The 24,519-nt window shown below is 44.1% G+C and overlaps 1 protein-coding gene across 13 annotated transcripts in view; it reads right to left on the bottom strand.

Moving 5' to 3' along the window:
• Positions 1 to 934: 934 nt before the first annotated feature.
• CLASP1 (cytoplasmic linker associated protein 1) overlaps positions 935 to 24,519 on the bottom strand; it is a 483,598-nt gene continuing 460,013 nt past the window's right edge. For all 13 annotated transcript variants that reach the window (XM_088473663.1, XM_088473650.1, XM_088473651.1 and 10 more), the window contains 3 exons: positions 14,010 to 14,216; positions 5,953 to 6,069; positions 935 to 3,759 (listed from right to left, as the gene is read on the bottom strand). In XM_088473663.1, coding sequence (XP_088329789.1) covers positions 3,673 to 3,759; positions 5,953 to 6,069; positions 14,010 to 14,216 — 411 coding nt within the window. In that variant the 3' untranslated portion in view covers positions 935 to 3,672. The remainder of the gene's footprint in view (positions 3,760 to 5,952; positions 6,070 to 14,009; positions 14,217 to 24,519) is intronic.

Here is a 24,519-nt window from a genome sequence, read left to right as displayed (position 1 = left end):
GTATCCCATGGCAAAGAAAATAAACTGGAAAGCACAGAGCAGCACTGTCATATTCCATGTCAAAGAAAATAAACTGGAAAGCACAGAGCAGCACTGTCATATTCCATGTCAAAGAAAATAAACTGGAAAGCACAGAGCAGCACTGTCATATTCCATGTCAAAGAAAATAAACTGAAAATCACACAGCAGCACTGTCATATTCCATGTCAAAGAAAATAAACTGAAAAGCACAGAGCAGCACTGTCAAAGAAAATAAACTGAAAATCACAGAGCAGCACTGTCATATTCCATGTCAAAGAAAATAAACTGGAAAGCACAGAGCAGCACTGTCATATTCCATGTCAAAGAAAATAAACTGGAAAGCACAGAGCAGCACTGTCATATTCCATGTCAAAGAAAATAAACTGGAAAGCACAGAGCAGCACTGTCATATTCCATGTCAAAGAAAATAAACTGGAAAGCACAGAGCAGCACTGTCATATTCCATGTCAAAGAAAATAAACTGGAAAGCACAGAACAGCACTGTCAAAGAAAATAAACTGGAAAGCACAGAGCAGCACTGTCATATTCCATGGCAAAGAAAATAAACTGAAAAGCACAGAACAGCACTGTCATATTCCATGGCAAAGAAAATAAACTGAAAAGCACAGAACAGCACTCTGTTGTACCCAATAGCAAGGAAAATAACTTAAAAGCACAGTGGATAACTAGAATGGACATTCTATGTATTTAGAAAAACTTGTTGGATGGTGTTCGGGACACAGAGTCCTCTTCAAAGCAAAAAAATTCACAATGATTAAATCTCTCTTTAATAGATTCAAAGTGATAATATCATGGAGATGGTAAAATACGGTGTCTCGACCGGCTTTACCATAACCCCACTATACTCGTGTGTGTGTTTGTGTTTGTGTGTAGCAAATGAATGACTCCACAATTAAACATAAATTGAATTTATTCTAAAGCAAACTCAGGATTTTTTTTTTCTTCTCATTTTCTTTTATAGCAAATTCTATCACATACATGTTAATGCAACATAAATTTGAAAGGAGACCAAAAAAAAAAAAAAAGAAAGAAACCCAAAGAATTTATCTGTACAATTGCCATGATACACGGGAAAGTGAAAATCAAGATATAAATACAGAGATGTAACATGACAAAAAAAAAAAATCCATGCAAATATTAACCAAGTATTCATCGCTTGTGTATTCAGCCTTCACCACCCCAGCACAATGGGGAGCCCCTGACAAAAGATCCGGGATCTCATCAGTTTACACATTGACAGGGTCTATAAATAATATACAGGGTTGCTGCTTGTTAGGGGAGAGTTGCGATACATAAGACTCTAGACGTGTTCAGGCTGTTAGTAGGCAACATAAGGAAGTTCACTGACTGTGAACTGGGCAAATGAGAGACATGCCTTCAATATCTATGCATTACAGTATTTTAACATGGGAGGGTGGGTACATAAGCGGATTCCTTTTTACTTTTGTGTTGAGATAATCTCTCAATTACAAAGTGTTCTTAGAAATAACTCAAAGCTAGGACTGGTGGTCAATTAGATGGCTAGAGGTCAGCACACCCAACACCTGTGTGTTTCTCACTAGGATCCATTTAATGTTTCTCAGACTTCTGCCATTCCTATGGAATGAAAAATAAATCCTTAGTTTTATCCAATTATTTAGACAAACACCCAATGTATGCTGTATGGACATTTAGAACAGCTGTGGATTGAAGTCATTATGGTCACTAGGGGAAAACTATCCAACTTCATCATTACAGACATTGGATCTTTCTTCATGTGTTGGTAGGATGGATTAGTCAGTGTCTTTATCTGCTACATGGAGGATAAGAAATGGACTGTGTCTGCAGCACTAAAAAAAGGTTTAATATAGCACCTTCATGAGTGGCCATCTTCCATGTTTTCCTCCTGTAGAGAGTGGTGAAGGCGGCATTCCAGAAATAAGAAGTGCAGCCTGGGAAATCATCTCATACATACAGTGACAAGGTCTTTATCAATCATACAAGGAAATTGTGAGGCGTTCTATTTACAATGTGATTAAATATTTTATAAATAAATCAAATGAACTCTAAAAAAAAAAAAAAAAAATCTCAAAACAAGAGTCTAAGACTATTCCCTCATCTGTGCCGCAGAGTAAAAACTGGATACGCAAGAGCAGAATCAACAGGAGGGGGCCCGTGGATAGGTTAACCCACAGTTGGATCAGATTGGGTTGCTGCGGATGCGCTCGGATATGGGTTGGATATATCGGATACTAGATGGAAGGACAGGCCTGGGGAGACTGGATTATGAATACAATCACATTGATCTGTATCAGACAGTAATAGATCTGAGATCACATCTAGATGTGGTGTGAGTGTGGTCCAGCCTCAGTCACTTATTGTCATTTGAAATTAAAAAAAAAAAAAAAAAAAAAAAAAAAAAAAAAAGAGGGAATCTCCCTATAAAGACAACTGAACATTTTTCCTAATTTAACATTGTGGCTAATCTGCACAAATAATGTGGTTATATTAAATATGTCTTATTGTGCTTCATAGGCAAACATTGCAATACATAAAATGCCACAGTTCTTCTGAATAATAGCAGCTCACTCCTACTATAGCCTCATGTGACTAACATGAGTGAAACCCTTCAAATATTTTTAAACCTTTATTTTGATAGGGAACCTCAAATTCAGAGTGTAATCTTCACTCATACCCAAAGGTTTATATATTATAAATCATTTTAGCATATGGTTTTCACAGATAAGTAATGGAGACCTGCCAGCATCTACACCTTTAGACAAGTTTAATAAAAACAATCCCCCCAAATAAAATTGTTGTGTTTAAAAGATATAACATCCTCATATCCCCCAATAAAATGCTCTTTATATGGTAGGTCAGATGCAGCTGCTGACCTGTTAGTCCCAGCTCAACAGCGCAGATGATTGGACACATTGGGCTGGGATAATGCAATGCCAAGAAGCGGGGAAAGGAATAAGGATCCAAATTAAATAACAACATCGTCTCCACTTGCTGAATGTGAAATCGTTTTAATGTGTGTAGCTAAACACTGTGGAACCAGCTCCCTCTAAAAGGGATATTACCAGCAGCTGTAAAATTATTTTGCTGAATATTTACAAAATAAAACAGCATGGAAAAAAAAATATATATATATTTTAGGGTGCAGACCTTCGTCTGCTTGCAAATTCTAAAGCCAGTTCAAATGCAAATTCGTCTTCCTTATGGGAATTTTTTAGTTGCACCGCTGAGCCACAAATCTCTGTGTACATTCATTTCCAAAAGCAACAACAAAGAAAAAAAAAATCACATACAGTTTTGTTAAATAAAATACTGATTGCAACAAATATTGGGAGGTGCTTTTTCAGAAAAGGTTTGAGAGGCACCGCTGATCTCTTCACCTCGCAGCTCTGGATGGGGCCCTTTTTTAGGAATTCAGAACAAATGGACAAGAAAAACACAATTTTCTTGACTAATGAAACCCTTCTAGCGCTGGATCTCTGGAATCCTTGCCAGCCTTTCCAGTGATGAAGTTGTTCTTTCTATTAGTGTTAATATTTAATGGTCCGCCACTGGACACACCCTGTGTATGGGAGGTGCTGGCGTGGTCTCTGCCGACACTTTCCAAAAGCCACCCAGGACTGAATCTGCCCACTAACTGTGCGTGGATACATCCGAAGAGGAGCTGCTGTTGCTGTTTGTCGTCTGGGCTCTTTTAATGTACAAGTTCAGAAGTTTCATCTGGGAGGGAAAAAAATAAAATATATTATTCATCACAGAATAAAACAAAACAGCCTAATTAGAAGAAGAAATCATAATTGTTTCAATGGTACCGTAGGTCTCATTAACATATACATTGATATCAGGCGTTCAAACGTGGGTTCATAAAGGTGCATTAATACATATAGGGGGGAGATGTACTAACCTCTGGAAAGTGATAAATTGGAGAGTGATAACTACCAGGCGCTCAGCTCCTAACTGTCATGTTACAGGCTGTGTTTGAAAAATGACAATTAGGAGCTGATTGGGTTGGCAGTTTTTCACTCTTCAATCCAATTTATCACTTTCCAGAGCTTAGTACATTCTGCCCCATAGTCACAAAATTGTAGATGCGAATGGAGCTGCACTCTCTCTCTGTAAAGGTGTTGTTTTACATTAAAGTCACCTGCAGAGTTCATTAACACTAAGAAAATTTGGTCATAAGTAATTCTAAGGTGACCAGCTTAGAAAAGTATATGCAATAAATTGTTGGTGCTGCCCAAAAATAGCTGCATTCACTGCACTCAATGGCAACAGGTGCCCTCTAATATCTGCATATTCTATATTTCACCAAGCCATACCATTGTTAGATAAAGAACTGAAAGATGTTTCCATCCACATCTAGGATTCTCCCCAGTTCAGCCTTGTCTGGTACAGACATTACGGAAAATAAAAGTGAACTTGTAGTGATTAGCAAGCTGTGTACTGGGTGGGGAGCTGTGTCTTTCTTTACCTCCTTTATCAATAGGGGTTTTTATCACTATATTGTTTTTACAAACACACAGTTATATTCCAAAGTACATTTTAGTGTGAAACAGTCTCTTTATGGGGACAACCAGTGGATTAAAAGTATCATAGCATCTATTTTAGTTGTATCCATATATTTAATTTTGCAGTTGAGACAACACATATTCCACATGTCACCCATTTATATGATTTACAGTTCCCCCTTTTAAAATAAGAAACTCATATTCCTGTTCAATAAAACACAGGTATCTTATTCCGCAACATTTATATTCATTAGTGGGGATGGGAGAAGACAAATGACACAAACATATAATGCAATACACCGTGCCTTAGTGGGCAAATTATCTCTGTACACAAAGATATATTTAAAAACTGCATTGTTGCTTAGCTATGAGTAAGTATATAGGTGAATATATAACCCTGGCGGGCGAGTTGTGTTTACCCATTTGCTCTACTACTAAGGGACTAAAGGAAGGAAAACCACTCATTAAAATGGAAGGAACAGATACTAGGAGGTGGGAGTGAAGACAACCCACAAGACTGTTGTTGCTTGGTTCTACGAAATAAAACCTTTTATGACATCCTTTAAATATATACAAATATAAATGCATTGTTTGTACACACAACTGGATAACCAGAAATTAGAATACTTTGTTCTTTAAAAGCTCAGGAAGCACAATTTCATTTAGAGAAATAATTGGTATTTTATGCAGACTTTTTCAGTTCAGGATATTCTTCTTATAAGCAGTGCTTTCATTTTCCTTATATCTACATTTGCACTTTAGGCAAAGGAGAATATAGATAAATGCACATTATCAATTTACCCTACTTACGAGGGTGTTCACTGCATGCCGAAAGGCTAGATTCTACTCTGCCCTATCAATCACTTGTGGAAGGAGAAAAGTAGGAAGAGGAGGAGCAAATAAGGAGGAGAAGTGGCAATGTGAAGGAAATATTGACCAATGGAGAGGAGGATGAAACAAAAGGTAGGTTAAAAAGGAGGACAGGCAAGTGGAGAGTACAGAAAGGCAGGAGGACAATTCCTTTGCACCTCACTTCACCCCCCGCCCCACCCCCTCTATTGAAAGATTTCTCTTACAATAATGTGGATAGTTTGAGAAATGCAATAAAGATTTTTGTATACAAATGCGTCCACGTTCATTGTAGCTGATCGCGGCACAAACATGCCCGCAAATCGCGTTATGTGCCACGCTACGGCGCGTCCCCGATCGTGGGAGTGCATCTGCATTCAATCCTATCGAGACGCGAAAGCGCGTCTCCAATAGCGGGAGTCCGTTCCGCGCCAAGCATAGCACGATTCGCTGCGCTATGGACAACAACAATGTAGCTGGGAAGATCTGTATTTTATTCCTACATGGGCAGCCAAATCTCTCTCTAGCTCGTTCACCATAACACATGTACCCTTACCTTACTGCCTGTTAGCTGTGCAAGATAAGGTTTCAGCTCTTCCCCAATCACTGAATAGATCGCTACGAGACAGAAGACACTTGCTTTCCGGACACTGCTCTCTGTATTATCGTAGCCCTGAAGAAAAAAAAACAAGAAAGTCTACAAATGGAAAATTATACACGAACACGCTAGATATTATCTTGCAAATCAGATTATATTTTGTATATACGTTAAATCTTTTTCTGGTAGCAAATTAGAGGACACTAGCCCACCATGAAAATTAGAGAGTGGTGCAGGGAGCTTTGGAATTTTAAATTTATCAGCTAGATATTCAGACTTCTCCCCCTCTACAGTCCAGTGGCTGCTTGGGAACTTCTGTTACCTCCAAAAAAAACACCAAGTAAAGGACATGAGTACATGAGTAGACAGAAGCAGAAATAAACAATCCTAAAAAGGATAAAAAGAAAAGGAAGCATGAATAAAAACAGAACACAAAGGAAGGGTGGGCGTCCAGAGTTTCACAATGGAGTATGAGTAAAGGATTTAACAATCACAAATTGTTTTACTTATTTTTTTTATTTAATTCAGTGGGGAACACTAACACCATAGACATGTACAAAAACTGCTGAGAATTTGAAGCATGCAGCACTTTCGTTCTAAAGCTTGGTTGCAAAAGTATTAAATCTATAAAATTTGGTGAAGGTGTGCACTGAAGACCAAGTGGCTCAGCAAAGGCAAATGTGGTTCAACGAGATGTCATTCCACCAGTTATTGAAAGACCTTTAGATAGAGAGAAATGATTCAGTGAAGAGTTTTGTCTGTTGAGTAAAGGTGCATACACACGTAATGATTTTTGGAACGAATTGTCGTTAACGACGTCGTTATCGTTCAAAAAATCGTTCAGTTTCTGAGTTATAACGATGAACGATAATCATTCAAGCGCGCTCCCATTTGTAGTTATCGTTCATTCTCCATTTCAGACTATCCAACATAATGATTTTCATTAAGGGAAGGAACATTTTTCATTCATCATTGTAAAAATCGTTCATTACACTTCAAATAATTGTTCACTTTTTCAAGGGAAAATCTGACAGATAATCTGAAAGAAAATCGTTGGTTACAAAATCATTACGTGTGTATGCACCTTTAGTCTGCTTCCCCGTTTTCCATCCTGGTGATGAAAACCATTGTGATGGCTAGAACCCTCCATCAAACGCATGATCCTGCTCGTCTCTCTCATGGCCAAGGCACCTTGCTGATTTATGCAAGCAATGTAAGTAATGCAAGAGGTGGTGACCATCGAAAACTGCTCTGTGCACCAGCATTTTTATTGGGAGCTTTGATTCTTGAGGGTTTATGCATCAGCAGTGAAAAGCGTATAGAAGTAGACCACTGGAGAAGTTGCCCATAGCAGCCAATCAGCTTTGAAGTAGCATTTATCAAGAACAGTTTATAAAATAATAGGTAGGAGCTGATTGGTTGCTATGGGCAACTTCTCCACTGGTCCACTTCTCCATGCTTTTCACTGTTTGATACACAGGCCCCTTGGAGTCCAAAGACCATGTAACATGGACTGAAGAGTGATAGCCCCCAGAGCCTCAAAGGCCATTGTAACTGTTGTCCAATTCCATATGGATAACAGGAAACATGAACAAGGAATAAACAGCGCTAGCTTGAATAAATACTAAAAATAGGATGGAATGGAATATGAACCATAATATTTAATATATGAATAAAAGCAAGTCACATCAAGTTAAAATAACAATAGTAACACCAATAGGTAGCCCAAAAGCTCAGTGAATAGTTATATATTCCAAATGATCACAGTTCTCAGCGGCTGGGAAAATTAGCACCACAAAAGTGTAAAGTGCAAAATGCCGAACCTGTATCTATTACAGCCTCCTGGAATACACAGAAAGCGCACCTCCATTAGGTCAGGTAAAAGTAAAGTAAAAACTGCACAAATTAGCAAAACACTGCTGGCCCTTTTAACAGGTCAGGTCCCTTTACTGACCAGATGACATTATATTCTCTCTGCAACAAGTAGCAGCTGGTACTGTAGCTTTAAGTTATACAAGCGAAAAAGACATGTCCCAATGGGGATATACAAATGTCACGTGGAGTACTGCACATATTAATAAACATGGCACAGGTGGAAAACCATTTGGGTATCAGTAAAAATTGTAAACCTAATATCCAATATTTCACCAATACACTTGGAGCACAATGCACTCCAGTCTCAAACCGAGGAGATCCTTGTTATTGCCCACATTTAAAAAGCAAAGGTGACCTTTCCTGGAGACAACCTTGACGTTTTGAAGGTTGGAATCAACATGAACAATCATGACAGTTTCAAGTGAATGGTGTTTAGTGAACAAGACCAGATCATAGAGACTAGGGAAATGTTTTTTTTTTTTTTTCATAAAGCTTACTCTCAGCCGCTTCATAAACATCTATAAAATCTCTCAGTATGCAGACAAAGATAAAAGAAATATCCTCTAACCGCTAGCTAAGCAGATTATAGAGCTAACCGTTTTTGGTCTCTTTTTCGTGCATATATAACTCAAACTGTAATGTGCCTCATTTATGCACACAAGTACAGTGTTGATCAAATAGACACAATGAGACAGCTAAACAATGTAATTACGTCATACAATTTAACAGCTTATGTTGTATCAACATATTAATGAAAGAACTCATGACAATATATAAAATGTGACTCATTATTTGTTCCCATCCCAGTGGCAAATGCAGGATTTCTAGAAGGAGGTTTCCAAATGCTTGATTTTAGAGCGAGTGTGGCCAGTCCATGAAGAGGGCAGAATTAGTAGTTAACCAGCTTTAATATGTGTCATACAAAGTGTATTATGTGTCACAATTCCAGCACATACATGGTCAGTGATCACAGTAAGCCATTAGATGCAGCAGTAGGGCCATCCTGCCTGAGGTAAATGTTTTTATTTCAGATGTGGGGACCATTCCAGGGCATGGGAGCAAGTCCAGGAGTCTGGGGGAGCAGCAGAAGAACCTAGCACTGCCCTGGACAACAAGAGATATGGTAAGAACTTACCTTTGTTATCTCTGTTTCTACGAAGTCCATAGGGTCCACAGGGTTGACCTTGGGGTATAGCTGGATCTGGATCCACGGGCACCACGCAGTTAAAGCTTTGCTGCTCCCAGGATGCACTTGGGTCCGTCCTCCTCTATACCCCGCCCCCAGGCACCTCAGTTGGTAAGCAGCTAAGGCCGGAGGAGGAGACTAAACAGAGAGAAGGAAGATTGGAACACACAAGAAACCACACTCACAGAAATGGGAGACGGAAAACCGGTGACCAGCCACACAGCCCATATGAAGCTAGGTGCGTCAGGGCGGGCGCCCTGTGGACCCTATGGACTTTGTAGAAACAGAGATAACAAAGGTAAGTTCTTACCATATCTCTTGTTTTCTACTTCAGGGTCCATAGGGGGTCCACAGGGTTGATCTTGGGGATGTCCCAAAGCAGTTCAACTAAGGGCGGGGACGCTCCTGTGCTGAAAGGAGTACCCGGCGCCCAAAGGATGCATCCTGAGAGGCGAAGGTGTCAAACGCATAGAACCTCAAAAACGTTTGAATTGAAGACCAAGTGGCCGCCTTACACAGCTGAACAGCGGAGGCGCCACGTCTAGCAGCCCAAGAGGGACCCACAGAACGAGTGGAATGAGCCTTAATAGAGGCTGGCACAGGTAAACCCTCCTGTGCATAAGCCTCACAAATAACGGAACGAAGCCAACAGGCTAACGTTTGCTTGTTGGCAGGCCAACCCCTCTTGTGAAAACCGAAGAGGACAAACAATGAATCCGACTTCCTAACCGGAGCAGTCCGGTCCACATAGATTCTAAGTGCCCGGACTACATCTAAGGAAGCCTCACCAGCTGAAAGATCAGGTGACTGAAAAGCTGGCACAACAAGTTCCTGATTAATGTGGAACTTTGAGACCACTGTGGGCAAAAACTCAGGACGAGTGCGGAGCACCGCTCTGTCCTGATGAAAAATCAGAAAAGGGGGGCGACAGGAAAGCGCCCCCAACTCTGACACCCTCCTGGCAGAAGCAATTGCTAGAAGAAAAACGGTCTTGAACGTCAGCCACTTGAGGTCCACCACCTGAAGAGGCTCAAAAGGAGGACCCTGCAAGACCCGTAGCACCACCGCCAAGTCCCACGGAGCCACAGGAGGCACGAAGGGAGGCTGGATTCTGAGAACACCCTGGAAAAAGGTGTGAACATCCGGTAGTGTAGCAATCCGTCGCTGAAACCACACGGACAAAGCAGACACATGAACCTTCAGAGAGGCCAGGCGTAAGCCGAGGTCCAAACCTGATTGAAGGAACTCCAAGATTCTGGAAACCCGGAACACCTGAGGATCATAGTTTCTGGATTCACACCACTGAAAGTAAGTGCGCCACACCCTGTGGTAAATCCGTGCGGAGGCAGGCTTGCGTGCCCTAAGCATGGTACCAATGACCGAACTGGAGAAACCCCTAGACCTCAAGACGGCTGTCTCAAGAGCCACGCCGTCAAAGACAGCCGACCCAGATCCGGGTAAAGGCATGGCCCTTGAGACAACAGGTCCCGACGCTGAGGAAGAAGATACGGAGCGTCGATGGAGAGACACCTCAGATCGGAGTACCAAGGACGTCTGGGCCACGCCGGAGCAACCAGCACGAGAGTGCCGCCGTCCTGCTTGAATTTCCGCAGAACCCGAGGAAGTAAGGATATCGGAGGAAACAGATACGCCAGGTGAAACGTCCATTTCACCGACAGCGTGTCTACCAGACTGGCGCCTGCGTCTCTTGTCCTTGACCCGTAAACGGGCAACTTGTGATTGTGCCGGGAGGCCATCAAGTCCAGCTCCGGCAGCCCCCACCTGTCCACGAGTAGCTGAAACACCTCTGGGTGAAGCGACCATTCCCCGGGATGCACGTCATGACGGCTGAGGAAGTCCGCCTCCCAATTGAGGACTCCGGGAATGAAGACTGCCGAGATCGCTGGAATGTGACACTCCGCCCAAGCAAGGATGCGAGACACCTCCGACATTGCTGTCCGACTTAGAGTTCTTCCTTGGTGGTTGATATACGCCACCGTGGTGGCGTTGTCGGACTGCACCTGAACCGCCTTTCCGTGAAGAGCGGGACCGGACGACTGCAGGGCCCGATAAACCGCCCGCAGTTCCAGAATGTTGATGGGAAGAAGAGCTTCTTCCGCAGACCAACGACCCTGAAGTGACAACGAGCCGGTCACTGCCCCCCAACCCCGAAGACTGGCATCCGTCGTGAGCAGGACCCAGTCCGGGATCAAAAAGGGGCGCCCCTCGACCAGATGAGCTGTCTGAAGCCACCAAGCCAAAGACTGCCGAACCTCCGGGGACAACACCAGCAACTGAGAGCGGATCCGGTGAGGTAATCCGTTCCATTCCGATAGAATCAGCCCCTGCAGGGGCCGGGAATGGAACTGGGCAAATTCCACCATGTCGAATGTTGACACCATGGAGCCCAAAACCCTCATAGCCGAATGGACCGACAGGCGGCAACTGCTCAGGCAACTGTGTATTCTCAGCTGCAGGGAGGAGACCTTCTCCGGGGTCAGGAAGATCCTTTGCTGACGAGAATCCAGCAGGGCTCCCAAATGAACCATCCGCTGAGATGGAATCAGGGAGGACTTTTTCCAATTTATCAGCCACCCGTGCACTTGCAGGCAAGCGACCGTCAAGTGGAGATGATGAAGCAGTACCTCCGGGGAACTCGCCAGCAACAGGTGGTCGTCCAGATACGGTAGTAGCCGTACATTCAGTCAGAGTCCTCATGGATCTCCCCGTCATCCGAAGACACGTCCATGTACTGAGCCGCCAGTGAAGCCGGAACGGAACGCTTGGACGCCCGTGGGGGCAAATCACTGTGCAACATATTTTGAAAAGCCGATGACGAAGCCGCCAGACTCTGAACAGAGCTGGAGAGGACGTCCACCCAAGGCGGGGGCACTGCCTGAGGATACCCCTGAAAAGGTACCATCGACTGCTGCGGCACCGTGGGGGATTGCACGTATACCGGCAAACCCGCATAAGGACCCACAGTCTGAGACCCGGGAGGAGACTGCACCAGACGAGTCACACCCGGGGAACGGGGGATGGTAGGCTGGGGCAATGCCCTAGAAGGGGCCGCAGTTGGGACCGCAAGTCGGTCCGCGATTGATGCCAGCACTTGCGTAAACATCGCCCACGGAGGGTCCTGCGCCACCGGGGGATTAGAGGGTCCAGGTACCAACTGGCACCGCCCACACAGACCGTCCTGAGACAAATCTGCCCCGTCAACCCCTGTCGAACAGCGTCGGCAGGACACAGGAGCCTCGGAGCGCTCATTCCCCTCATCAGACATGACAAACTTTTTTTGCAATAAAAGTGTCTCACCGAAACGAGGTAAGGCGTATAACACCCACGCACTCCCAAGTATGCAACCCAAACAGCCCACAATATGGTACTGAGGAGCACACCGCAGTATGTGACGGACCTCACAAATACGTAGATTTATATAAGTGAGGTACCCAGAAAGAACACCCCTCCCCCACGCACCTGCGGGCCGTAGGAGAAGGAAAGGGATAGGTAAAAAGCTGACAGTAAGTAGAAAATAAGCACAGACAGCAGCACTAGCAAAAGTCACATACCATGCAGAGAAGTTATACTCACTGCACCTTCCGCTACAATCAACCTCCCAGATTCAGTGTCTGGGAGGGCTATAGCGCTGCGAACACCGTCCTGAACAGGGGAGAGATACGCAGGGGGACTGGTCCACTGTAAGCCTGCCTGGGAGCTCTGCAATGCTGCCTGAGGAAGATGGCCGCCGGAGAGCTCTGAGGAGGAGTGGCCAGGAGATAACAGCCCAGCGACGCCAGCACACATGAGAGAAGGCGCGCTGGGCTGAGGGGAGGAGCGCTGAAGCAGGGAAGGCTGCCTCCCCTGCTAGTACTAAACCCCCGGGGAAGCCGGTTCCCCGCCGGTACTTACACCCCGGGGGCCAGCGGTCACGCGGGGTATTCCTGAAGAGGGGGAGCCCGCCGCCGCTACTAGCGCCACCGGTCTGTCCCCAGAGACCGGCGGCATGAAGACTGCATTATCCCCGCGTGCAGCGCTGACAGCGCTGCACGCGGCTTACCTGGCCTCTTCAGTCCGGCACCAGTCAGTGGGAGCTCCCGGAGCCACGCTAGTACTGACTCCGGGGTCCCGCTGCGATCCCCGGATCAGTACCGGCGTCGCAGCGCCAGCGGGGCTGTTGGAGCGGCAGCGTAGACGTCCAGATGGACAGTCTGTTGCTGCCGCTCTGAAGACAGCAAAAAGAAAATAATAAAATCTACGTTTTTAAAATAAATAAATAAATAAAGCTTAGGGGCTGCTTATGCAGCCCCACTGCACAGGGTGACCCGACTCCGGCCGGGCACCAACTAAAACTGAGGTGCCTGTGGCCGGGGCGGGGTATAGAGGAGGACGGACCCAAGTGCATCCTGGGAGCAGCAAAGCTTTAACTGCGTGGTGCCCGTGGATCCAGATCCAGCTATACCCCAAGGTCAACTCTGTGGACCCCCTATGGACCCTGAAGTAGAAATACTGTATATGTCCATATTAGGCTCTATAGCAGTGCTTCCTTAACAGTGCATGTTTTCCATATCTCCTATTTGGTGCACAGGTTATTACTGGCTGATACATGTCAAGCGATCCACAGCTGGTGCTATTTATTTCATTTGTGATACTGAGAAGAACATGCAGCACTAGTAAAATTCTATTATATTACTATTTCTATTGTGAGTATGATGTTTGCTGGGGCGGGGGGGTTCCAGGCAGCCGGAAACCCTCCCTGCATTTGCCTATGCATCCCCAGGATCTCAAAATAAACATTTCAGTAAGACAGGTTTAGGGAATGGACAGAGAAAAGTCCTGTATTTCATGAAAAAGGATAGAGGGGGATTTGTACAGTATTTGTAAGGCTGCTTCTAAGGAATGTGTGCCATCTCTGTACACAGACATTATAACATGTGAAGTAAATGCCTGTTACCTGTAATAAGCCTGGAATAATATCTTGCAGAATTTGGTGCAGTGACTCCTTAGAAATCCGCTCAATGACTTTAGTCTGCATTTTGATGGCAGCTAGATTGATGGGGTAGTCAGCAGTCTGGATGATGGGGCAGAGAACTTTTATGCATTGCTCAGGGTGTATGGAGCTGGCGAGGGTGGATGCGGCTTCTTCTGCAGCTCGTACAACCTGCAACACAGAGAGAATAATACTTCACACCTCAGCTCGTTCAGGTAAACAGGATTCTCAAACTTTGCACAGATTATGTGTAGCAAAGTGAAACCCAACAAGACACCGTACCTTCTACAGTTTACATCGGTACCCGCTTAGCAACCAGTGCCACATAGCATGAGAACAGATGTAGAAATTATGTATACAATTTCACTATACTTCAAATATTAAAAGCAAACCTCCTTAAATAAAATGAACAGTCTTCTGCCTGAAGGTTAATTTGTCCTACACTGGACAAAAACAGATCATCTTTACTACACAGGTCTCTGCAAACTGTCTGTGGAAAGAAGCTACATCCCCAAGTTTATTCATTTGTAAACTATGGCAAACATGGTCAGTTGTGGGACTTAGCCGTTCATGAAGAAAATATTGTACCAAAACTTTTTTTTGGCACTGGCACTCACTTTTCAGTAATCATTTTTGTAAGCTTGTAACAAAACGTCCACTTGGAATGACTCACACATTAGGCAGGGCTGACACGGGTTCTGTGTGAAAGGGGTCAGCCCAGAAATAACCAGGGACCAAGTTGCAGTGTGAAAAAGGTTTTGGAACTGTGACCCAGATCCAGCCCATGTTCAATAACCCAGGAAAAAGGAGGGTTGGAGCCCTGGCTTCTGTCTGAAAGTGGTATTATTGCATCTGATACAGGCTCATTAATGGGGGGTATCAACTAAGCGATTTAAGCAAGCGATTGCACAATAACGATGTCGTTATCGTGCAATCGCTTGCAAATAGCGCATGCATCGGGGATGTTTTGGACGGAAGCGACCTGCGATGCGCGTGCCCGCGGGTCGCTTCCGATATCGCCCGTACATGCAGGTCAACCTGACGATCTCGTCAGGTTCTGCATGTGCGGGGATGAGGGATGTGCCGGGACTGAACGAGTGACCGTTCAGTCCTAGCACATCACTAGCTATACAAACGAGAGCACGATTGCAATGTCGCAATCATGCTGTCATTTGTATATCGCTAAGTGGATACCCCCCATAAGTTAACAGTTTTTAAACTGAAGACATCATAGCAAAAATAATTTGTAATCATTAAATGACTATTTGATCCACCTAACCTGTAAATATTGATTCTGTTCACACAAACATTCACCTATAGTATATCATTTGTCTTTTCACTCCTGATAAACTACTGGAAACTCATCTATAAATCAGGCTGACTACTAGAACCCCATCATTCAGTTCTCATAGCATCTGTACGAAATCTTCATTTTCTGTAGTCTCCTTTTGTCACCTATGGGCTAGGCTAGCATGTTTGGTGGATGATCATTGTCTTTACATATATTGTACTATTAAGCTAAATATTACATCACTTTGTATATACTGTAGTATTAAGATAAGCAGTACATCACTAGAATGCTTGTTTAATCCCAATACCTCAAATAATCTGATGGATTACTTAGTCAATCTTGTGATCGGTTGTATTGGAATGATTTCCTGTAGTCTAATGAGCTCTGGTCCCCCAGGAGTAGGACCCTTGTTTATTTGCTATATGAAAAAGGCAGAATAGAAAGATGGATGGGTTGCTTTGGGAAACCCATCTAACTACAGTTTACATCTAACTATGAACGGTTGTATGTAGTTAAGTTGTCATTAAAGCTGCAGACTGGATGTTTCTCAGTTTACGGTCAACCTCATAATTTTTACTAGATACTTGAATCTGATAAGTACGTACATCTCAGGATAAAATAATGGGCCTGTCAAAACATGGCCTGCAACTTTCCACCACTCTGGTTAAGAAACACGCTAGCAAATTGTGCAAGCAGATTGAGAACATTTAGGATACTATGCTGTGCCATGACAGTGAACACAGCTGTTAACGTTTCCCTAAACTGATTTATATGGTGATTTCCTAGCTCATAAAAGGCTGGCAGGAATGTAAGTAGAGAACTGGAATCAGTTAGTTACGACAGCAGATGTTCTCATTTTTACGACCTATTACCAAGTGTTTTAAGTAGTAAAAGGGATCAACCAGTCACACAGTACTGGATGGAGCATCAATGCAGGGCAGGATTAACAATGGGGCGGGTGGAGCTGCAGCTTCAAGCCCACCCATTAAAATAGGCCCACAACAACCACTATTGTGCGGATTTTTTTTTTTTTTGCCTGTTACCATCTCAAACATTAAACTCCCGGCCACCTGGGCTGAAGCATTAGGCATTCACACCTCCCCCAAACCACGATCAAAGCTCCGTTCCCAGATTTGTTCTAAGTTGCACCTGTCTGGGAGTAGGACCGGCAGTGAAGGTAGGAGGCTGCAGGGCAAATCAGCTGACGCTGATTGGGACAGACTTGTCCCAGCAGTGACATATCTGTAAGTGACTCCCTGACATGCCTTTAACAGGGCTCTTAGGCCCTGATTCACAGCAGACGCTCTGACAGAGCGCTCGCTCTGAATCAGGGCCGTCCCTCCTTCATTTTGGAGCGGTCTCCTGGCCGCTCGCATAGCTGTTGGTAACCACCCACAGCTATAGCGAGCGGCCAAAATGATGGTCGCAATGGTCAAGACCATCGCGACCATCAGGCTTGCGAGAGACCCTGTGGTAGGGTCTCGCTGCCGCAAGCCTTGGAGTGCTTTTGGCTCTATCAGAGCCAAAAGCACTCCCACTGACATCACTAGTGATGTCATTGGGGCCGGCCGCAGACGGTAGGCGTTCCCATGGGGACGCCTCCGTCTGGGCAGCCACGCCCCCGGCACGCCCACCAAAGTATGTGAGCAAAAACAGAGCCTGCTGGCTGGTATTTGTCCAGCCCTGGGGTTGCAGGGAGAAGTGGCACCTACTGGGGCAGAATCCAGTGAGTGCTTTTTATCTCTGTAATCTTTAATTAAATTACTCTCCATTAAAGCCTACTTCCTGCCTAAAGGGTACACTGGGCCTGATTCATACCCGCTCGTTAGGCTGCGCTCGCACGCAGTTGGTCGATTTTTGCTATCTGCGCATGCAAAGATGCAGTGCACGTGCGCGAACCAGTCACTGCGATCGGGAAGCGATCGCACGTTGTACACAGACAGCTCACAAGGACGAGTGACAGGATGAGCCGTTTTTGGGTGGTGACGGGGTAGGTCATTGAAACGCGGGTGTGGATGTGCGAACAAAGGCGTGCCAGTGCGTTCTAATGGCATTTCAGGGACGTGAATAATTAAGACGCAGTGACATAGTACACGTCACCTGGCTGTGTTTCACACTGCAGCGATTGCAGTGCTTGCGGTAGGATAGGGGCAACCACAAGTTCTGCGTGCGGGTTCCGATGGTACTCGATGTTACTGATAAATGCATACACTTCCTGGAGATGATGTGTGTAACGAAGGGAAAGTGGGCATCTTACATACAGTCAGCGATTGCAATGCTAAGACATAGTGGGCATAATAATGTCTTACCGTGCGATCGCAGGTTCTGCATACTTTAGCTGCTGACGGCTGCATGCGAACGCATCTTGCGAGAGGGACTGAATCGGGCCCACTATGCGATATGTCAGTCAGCGAACGACATATTTCATAGTGCATATGCGCGTGTGTACAAACGATATGTCTGTGAATTACATTGTTCACAGACATATCAGGTCAGACCTGCAGCACAGCCAAAGGTACATCTACTTTTGTGCACAAGTGACCCACCGACCACCCATACACTGGCATCACAATTTGATGGGCAAATTTAAATGCCCGTCCAGTTGTGACGTCTTTCCAGACATCGAGTTGGCCATTGGTAAGGGCGTAACACTTATAAAATCGTCCACTTGGGCAGCGGGACTACCGGTAGGCTGCTGGGTCGCTTAAGTATGTACAGTACTCATCTTAATGTATCATATTTGATGTATATGTGGCCTAGGATTAGCTAAAATGATAGCCACACACCCTTTTACGGTGCTCATTCCCACTGTATTGGCTTGACGTGGAAACTCCCCTCTAGAAATCCTGCGTTTGTCCCTGTAGATCTGCCCGCAGCTTGTTGTTTGATTTATCCCACTGCAGGGGCCATGGTGTGTAGCTGTGTATGGCAGTCACTTTGATGCTTGGTGCATTATATGGTGGGACCTGATGTTCTCTGTATTATACAGCAGTCACTGCGATACTGTTTTATATGGCAGTCACTGTAATGCACTCTATTATATTGTGGTCACTGCAATGTTCTTTATATTTTATGGCAGCCACTGCAATGCTCTCTGTATTGAATGACGTTTACCGAGATGCTTTCTGTATTATACGACGGTGACTGCGTTACATTGTGGTCACTGCAATGTATAGTGGTTACTGCAATGCTCTCTGTATTATGTGGTGATCACTGCGATACTCTCTACATCATCTGGTGGTCAAGGTAATGTTCTCTGTATAATATGACAGTGACTGCGATACTCTATGTATTATATGGTGGTCACTGCAATGCTCTCTGTGTTATATGCCAGTCATTGTAAAATACTCTATGCAGTATATGGCAGCAACTGTAATGTTCTCTGTATAATATTGTGGTCACTGTGGTGCTCTCTGCATTATGTGGCGGTCACTGACTCGCTGTAGTATGTGGCAGTCACTGCGATGTTCTCTTCATTATATGGCGGTCACTGTAATTCTCTGTGATGGTTGTCGCAGCTTAGTATAGGCAGCAATACTTAGCCATTGTGTTTTGCAACATTTGAGCCTCCATGCTCCATTTAAATTGGGTAGATACCCCAGAATAAATGCAGCAGGCGCTGGCAACCTAAAGTAACTGTACTAAAAATGTGATTTTACATTTTAGTTTTTACAGTGGTGACAACTCTATGTTATCTAGCCAAGGGTGTGTACTATCTACAAGGTGGGTGGATGCCGAGCTGAGGCCCTGATTCAGAGCCGGAACGCTCTGACAGAGCGCTCCCTCTGAATCAGGGCCGGCCTTCTTGTTTTTTAGAGCGGCCTCCTGGCTGCTCGCATAGCTGTGGGTGACCACACACAGCTATAGCTAGCGGCCAGGAAGATGGTCGCAATGGTCAAGACCATCGCGACCATCGGGCTTGCGACGAGACCCTTGTGGTAGGGTCTCGTGGCCGCAAGCCCCAGAGAGATTTCGGCTCTGACAGAGCCGAAATCTCTCCCACTGACATCACTCGTGATGTCAGTGGGGCCGCTCCCAAATGGAGGCGTTCACATGGGAACGCCTCCGTCTGGGCAGCCACTCCCCTGGCCCGCCCACCAAAGGGGGCGTGCTATCACTCAACATCGACAGCACGCCCCCTTTGGTACGAGACCCGGAGCGACAGATTGCCCGTCGCTAGCCGGGTCTCGCGCATGCGCACGACGGAGCCGACTCCGTCATGCGCACTGGGCCACCATCGACCCGCTTGCGAGTGCATGGCGCTCGTGAGTGGGTCTGAATCAGGCCCTGAATCTTTGCCTGGGGTGAAAGGAAGCCTAGCTTCACCCCTGCATGTATGTATACACATACAAAAAAATATTCGCTACACAAAAAACCCTTAAACTTTTTCTTGTTATAGCTTGAAGGTAGGCTCTAAACATGCCCTCCATGGAGTTAGCCACACCCACTGCACATGCCACACTACCTGTGTAGACCACACCCACACCACACAGGTCACGCTCTCACATCACTAGTGACACCGCCACAGCGATTGTCACACCCCCTTCAGCATCACACAATAGGCCCTTCATAAATTTCAGCTCCAGGCCCATGTGGACATTAATCTGGCACTGCATCAATGTACGTACTACCTCTGAGATGATGGAGGGTTATTACTGTGATAGTTGAGCTACAGCAACACTGAGTAGAATATTACCTGAAGCATCAGACTTGGAAGCAACTACTGGCAGGTGAACACAATTCTTCCTCCCAGACACTATTGAGAATCTGTGCCAAGGTCACTTAAGGATCTCCAGGCTTTGGAGAGTACACAGCTCAATACATTTAAGTAGGGAAAGTAAACTATAGACATAACATTGCAGAGAAAGACAGACACCACAAAGTGGCTGCAGTTAAGGTTTGTCATTGTAGTGATGTAACCTGACAGCATTTGGCTAGAGCTCTATATACTAACAAACTCAAAAACCAACCGCATTCTACTAAAAGAAAAAAAAAAGTCCCCAAAGTTTAAACACTCCCGAAATTTTAATCCACTAAGTGAGTCAGGTGCTTTAGGTATTTTGAAAAGTGCCATTTGAGCTCTATATGTTCGGAGTTTACGGGAGTAATGTTCAGTGGCATATCAAGATCTTCACTTAGACTGGAGAGGTGTCAGTAGTAGTATTTGGTGGCAGAGGGGACAGGTTTAACCTGGTAGAGGGAGACTGAATCAAGATACTCAGCTATCAGCAGGACAGAGACTCCCTCACCACACATCCATTGAAATCACCACTCGGTGGTTTTGCCAAATTAGAGTAAAGCCTTATTCAAGGCTGGGTAGGCATTAAAATGACATCACCACGATTTGCCAGATCAGAACGACAAATCGTGCTTATCGTCTAATGCAGGGGTTCCCAACCACGGTTCCCAAGGCACACTAAGTCCAGGTTTTAAGGATAGCCATAGTTGAGCACAGGTGACTTAATTAATACCTTAGTTATTTGGATTTAACCATCTGTGCTGAAGCATGGATATCACTAAAACCAGGACTGTTAGTGTGCCTTGAGGACCCAGGTTGGGAAACACTGGTCTAATGTGTATGCACAATTGCGTGGTCCTGCAGACAACATATGAGATTATTTGATTGACAATGTCGCATGGTCAATCAAATGATATCATGCGTATGGCTGTGTATTTTAATGAAGAACAGAACAAGGTATCGTTCCGTCTTTCACTAAATCGTGTAGTGTGTACGGTCAATCTGTGATGTTACGGGGCAAAGGGAATTGGCTACAACCATCTGCACAATTGGCCATCCTTCTAATGTGTACCCCGCCTAACTGTCCAATCCGACCGCAAGTGATCCCTTTTAGCACGCAAATCGAATATGGCCAATTAATTTCAACAGGACCATAACAGTGCAGTCGCCCGGAGAGCAGATTACATATTTAAAAAGTGATATGATTTCCTATGCGATGAATACATAAATAAAATGAAAGTGGCTTACAACTGAATCTCCTGTGTTCTTTTGAGCGACCCCACTCTGATTTATATTTTCCTATAGACAATCCAACCAGTCTATTTCCTTATACTGCATTATTCGTTACAATTATCGTATTACTTTTTACTATTTTGTTCCTTGTCAACCCACTGAATATTGCTTTTGTGCTTTTTAAGTAAGCTTCAATAAAAATATGTTCGTACGAAAAAGGGGCGGGGACGGACAACAAAAGTTAACCATGGATAGAGTTGGAAAAACACCAGGTTTATTTTATTTTAAATCCTTTTTTTTTTGGCATTAATGTTTCAATGAAAAAGTTGAATCCTGCTTATTATATTAATACTGTGAAACATTGCTACTGTATGTATTAGAAGCCTTGATCAACTATGTTTAATGCTTTCGAACATTAAAAATACAAAGTTATTAGGAATTTTTATTTCTTCTTCCTTCCACTCATCTCAGTAGGACTGAAATAAACATGAAGGAGATTAAACCATGAGGTGTTACTCTGTATATTGCCTCTTTAAGGTGTTGGAGTTGTTTACCCTTTAAGATTGAGAACGTTAGTTGTGGTTTTCTCCTATCCTATAGAATTGTTAGTGGAGGAGTTTGTGGAGTTTTAAGCTGGGTACACACTGACAGATATATTGGCCGATCAATTGATCGGCCAATATATCGGGTGCCCGTCGGCCAGTGTGTACCAGCTATATGTCTGTGAATGACGTCGTTCACAGACATATCGCGTCGGCTGGGCTGCACAGCTGATGGACAGATATCTGCAGACATACTGTCCATCGGCAAGTGTGCACGGGCAATCAGACGATGCAGCCGCGGGGAGGGGGGTGGACACGCCCGCTGCTGCCTGGAAGATAATGGCTGTTCAGTGTATATGAATGACCATCATCTACAGATATACAGCACCAGTCAAAAGTTTGGACACACGTTCTCATTCAATGGTTTTTGTTTATTTAAATTATTTTCAACATAGTAGATTAATACTGAAGACATCAAAACTATGAAAGAACACATATGGAATTATGTTGTAAACAAAAAAATGTTAAACAAATCAAAATATGTTTTATATTTTAGATTCCTCAAAGTAGCCCCCTTTTGCTTTGATGACAGCTTTGCACACTCTTGGCATTCTCTTAATCAGCTTCATGAGGTAGTATCCTGGATAGGTTTTGAATTAACAGGTGTGCCTTGTCAAGAGTCAATCTGTGGAATTACTTGCCTTCTTAATGTGTTTGAGACCATCAGTTGTGTTGTGCAGAGGTAGGGTTAGTACACAGTGGACACCACTATTTGACTACTGTTGTAATCCATATTATGGCACTAACCACTCAACTCAGTAAAGAGAAACAACAGTCCATCAGTACTTTAAGACATGAAGGTCAGTCGATACGGAAAATTTCAAGAACTTTGAGTGTATCCTCAAGTGAAGTTGCAAATACCATCAAACGCTATGATGAAACTGGCTCTCATGAGGACTGCCCCAGGAAAGGAAGACCAAGAGTTACCTCTGCTGCAGAGGAGAAGTTCATTAGAGTTACCAGCCTCAGAAACCGCTACTTAACAGCACCTCAGATTAGAGACCACATAAAGTCTTCACAGAGTTCTCGTAGCAGACAAATCTCAACATCAACTGTTCAGAGGAGACTGCGTGAATCAGGCCTTCATGGTCATATTGCTGCGAAGAAGCCACTACTAAGGATGAACAACAAGAAGAGAATTGTTTGGGCCAAGAAACACAAGGAATGGACATTAGACCAGTGGAAATCTGAACTTTGGTCTGATGAGTTCAAATTTGAGATTTTTGGTTCCAACCGCCAAGACGCAGAGAAGGTGAGCGGCCTAAACACAATTGAGCTGCAGCGCCATGCCATCCCATCTGGTTTTTCAACTGCGTCAGATGACCTGGGCTCCACAATCACCCGACCTAAACCCAATTGAGCTGTTTTGGGATGAGTTGGACCGCAGAGTGAAGGAAAAGCAGCCAACAACTGCTCAGCACCTCTGGGAACTCCTTCAAGACTGTTGGAAAACCATTCCAGGAGACTACCTCATGAAGCCGATTAAGAGAATGCCAAGAGTGTGCACAGCTGTCATCCAAGCAAAAGGGGCTACTTTGAGGAATCTAACATATAAAACCTATTTTGATTCGTTTAACACTTTTTGTTTACAACATAATTCCATGTGTGTTCTTTCATAGTTTTGATGTCTTCAGTATTAATCTACTATGTTGAAAATAATTTAAATAAACAAAAACCATTGAATGAGAAGGTGTGTCCAAACTTTTGACTGGTACTGTATCTGCAGATCACTCGATCTGCAGATATATCTGCTAAGTGTGTACCCACCTTTAGCTGATGCTAGGCAGATTTAGTACCTCTCTGATCTGGTTCACCCTCCCTATTTATCTATGGTGTGTGAATTTATTGTATTGGTTTTGCTCACCCAAATGAAGACCACAAGCAACAAGTATGTGGAATACCACCAGGGGGATTCTCTTATAATAGGCTTTTTTTTATTTTTTTTAAGGAGTCACGATGCTGTACCTGTAGTCACAGCATAATAAAAAAAAGTTGTTGTTTTTTTTAAAAAACCATTTAGTTTAAAACAAAGGTGCTTTAAACTAGCCAACCCTGTCCATGAATTAATTCTTGTCCACTAAAGGCTCACTGTGTTAAAGTCCACCTTTAGCATATGAAAAGTGTAAGTGGATGCCATTTTTATATTAGGACACAGCCTTTCTATAGATTAGAAGGACATTTTATACTGCTTTTCACAAGTGGAACTACAGTCTTGTCTCAGTACCCAACCAAGAGTTATCGTACAAGTACAAAAATTTTCACAGCAGTGGCATGAACGAAGGCCTTGGAGAGGATAACGAGGAGCATTAACAATTCACCCAAAGCTACCCAATTAATCACTTTTACAATTACCCAAAAAACTGTATAGCCAATTTTTTTTCTTACAATAACTGGGATTCGATAACATATTGAGAACAATTTCAGAGAATCGCTATTTGGAGTTCAGTATATAGCTATACAATTATGCTTTGAATCTTTCCTACTTGTTTATATGTGCTATACAGAATCTATAGCTCAGACAAATGTCTCCTGTTGGTTTTACAAGAAATATTAAATAGCTTCACATGAAGCATTAAAAAGTATAAGAGTAATATTTATTTTGTTTTAGTT

The sequence above is a fragment of the Taudactylus pleione genome, unplaced genomic scaffold (genome assembly GCF_031769625.1).
Source record: "Taudactylus pleione unplaced genomic scaffold, aTauple2 ptg000138l, whole genome shotgun sequence".
Lineage (NCBI taxonomy): Eukaryota > Metazoa > Chordata > Amphibia > Anura > Myobatrachidae > Taudactylus > Taudactylus pleione.
Note: the sequence above shows the minus strand (reverse complement) of the source record. Positions and strands in the feature narration are given on the sequence as shown.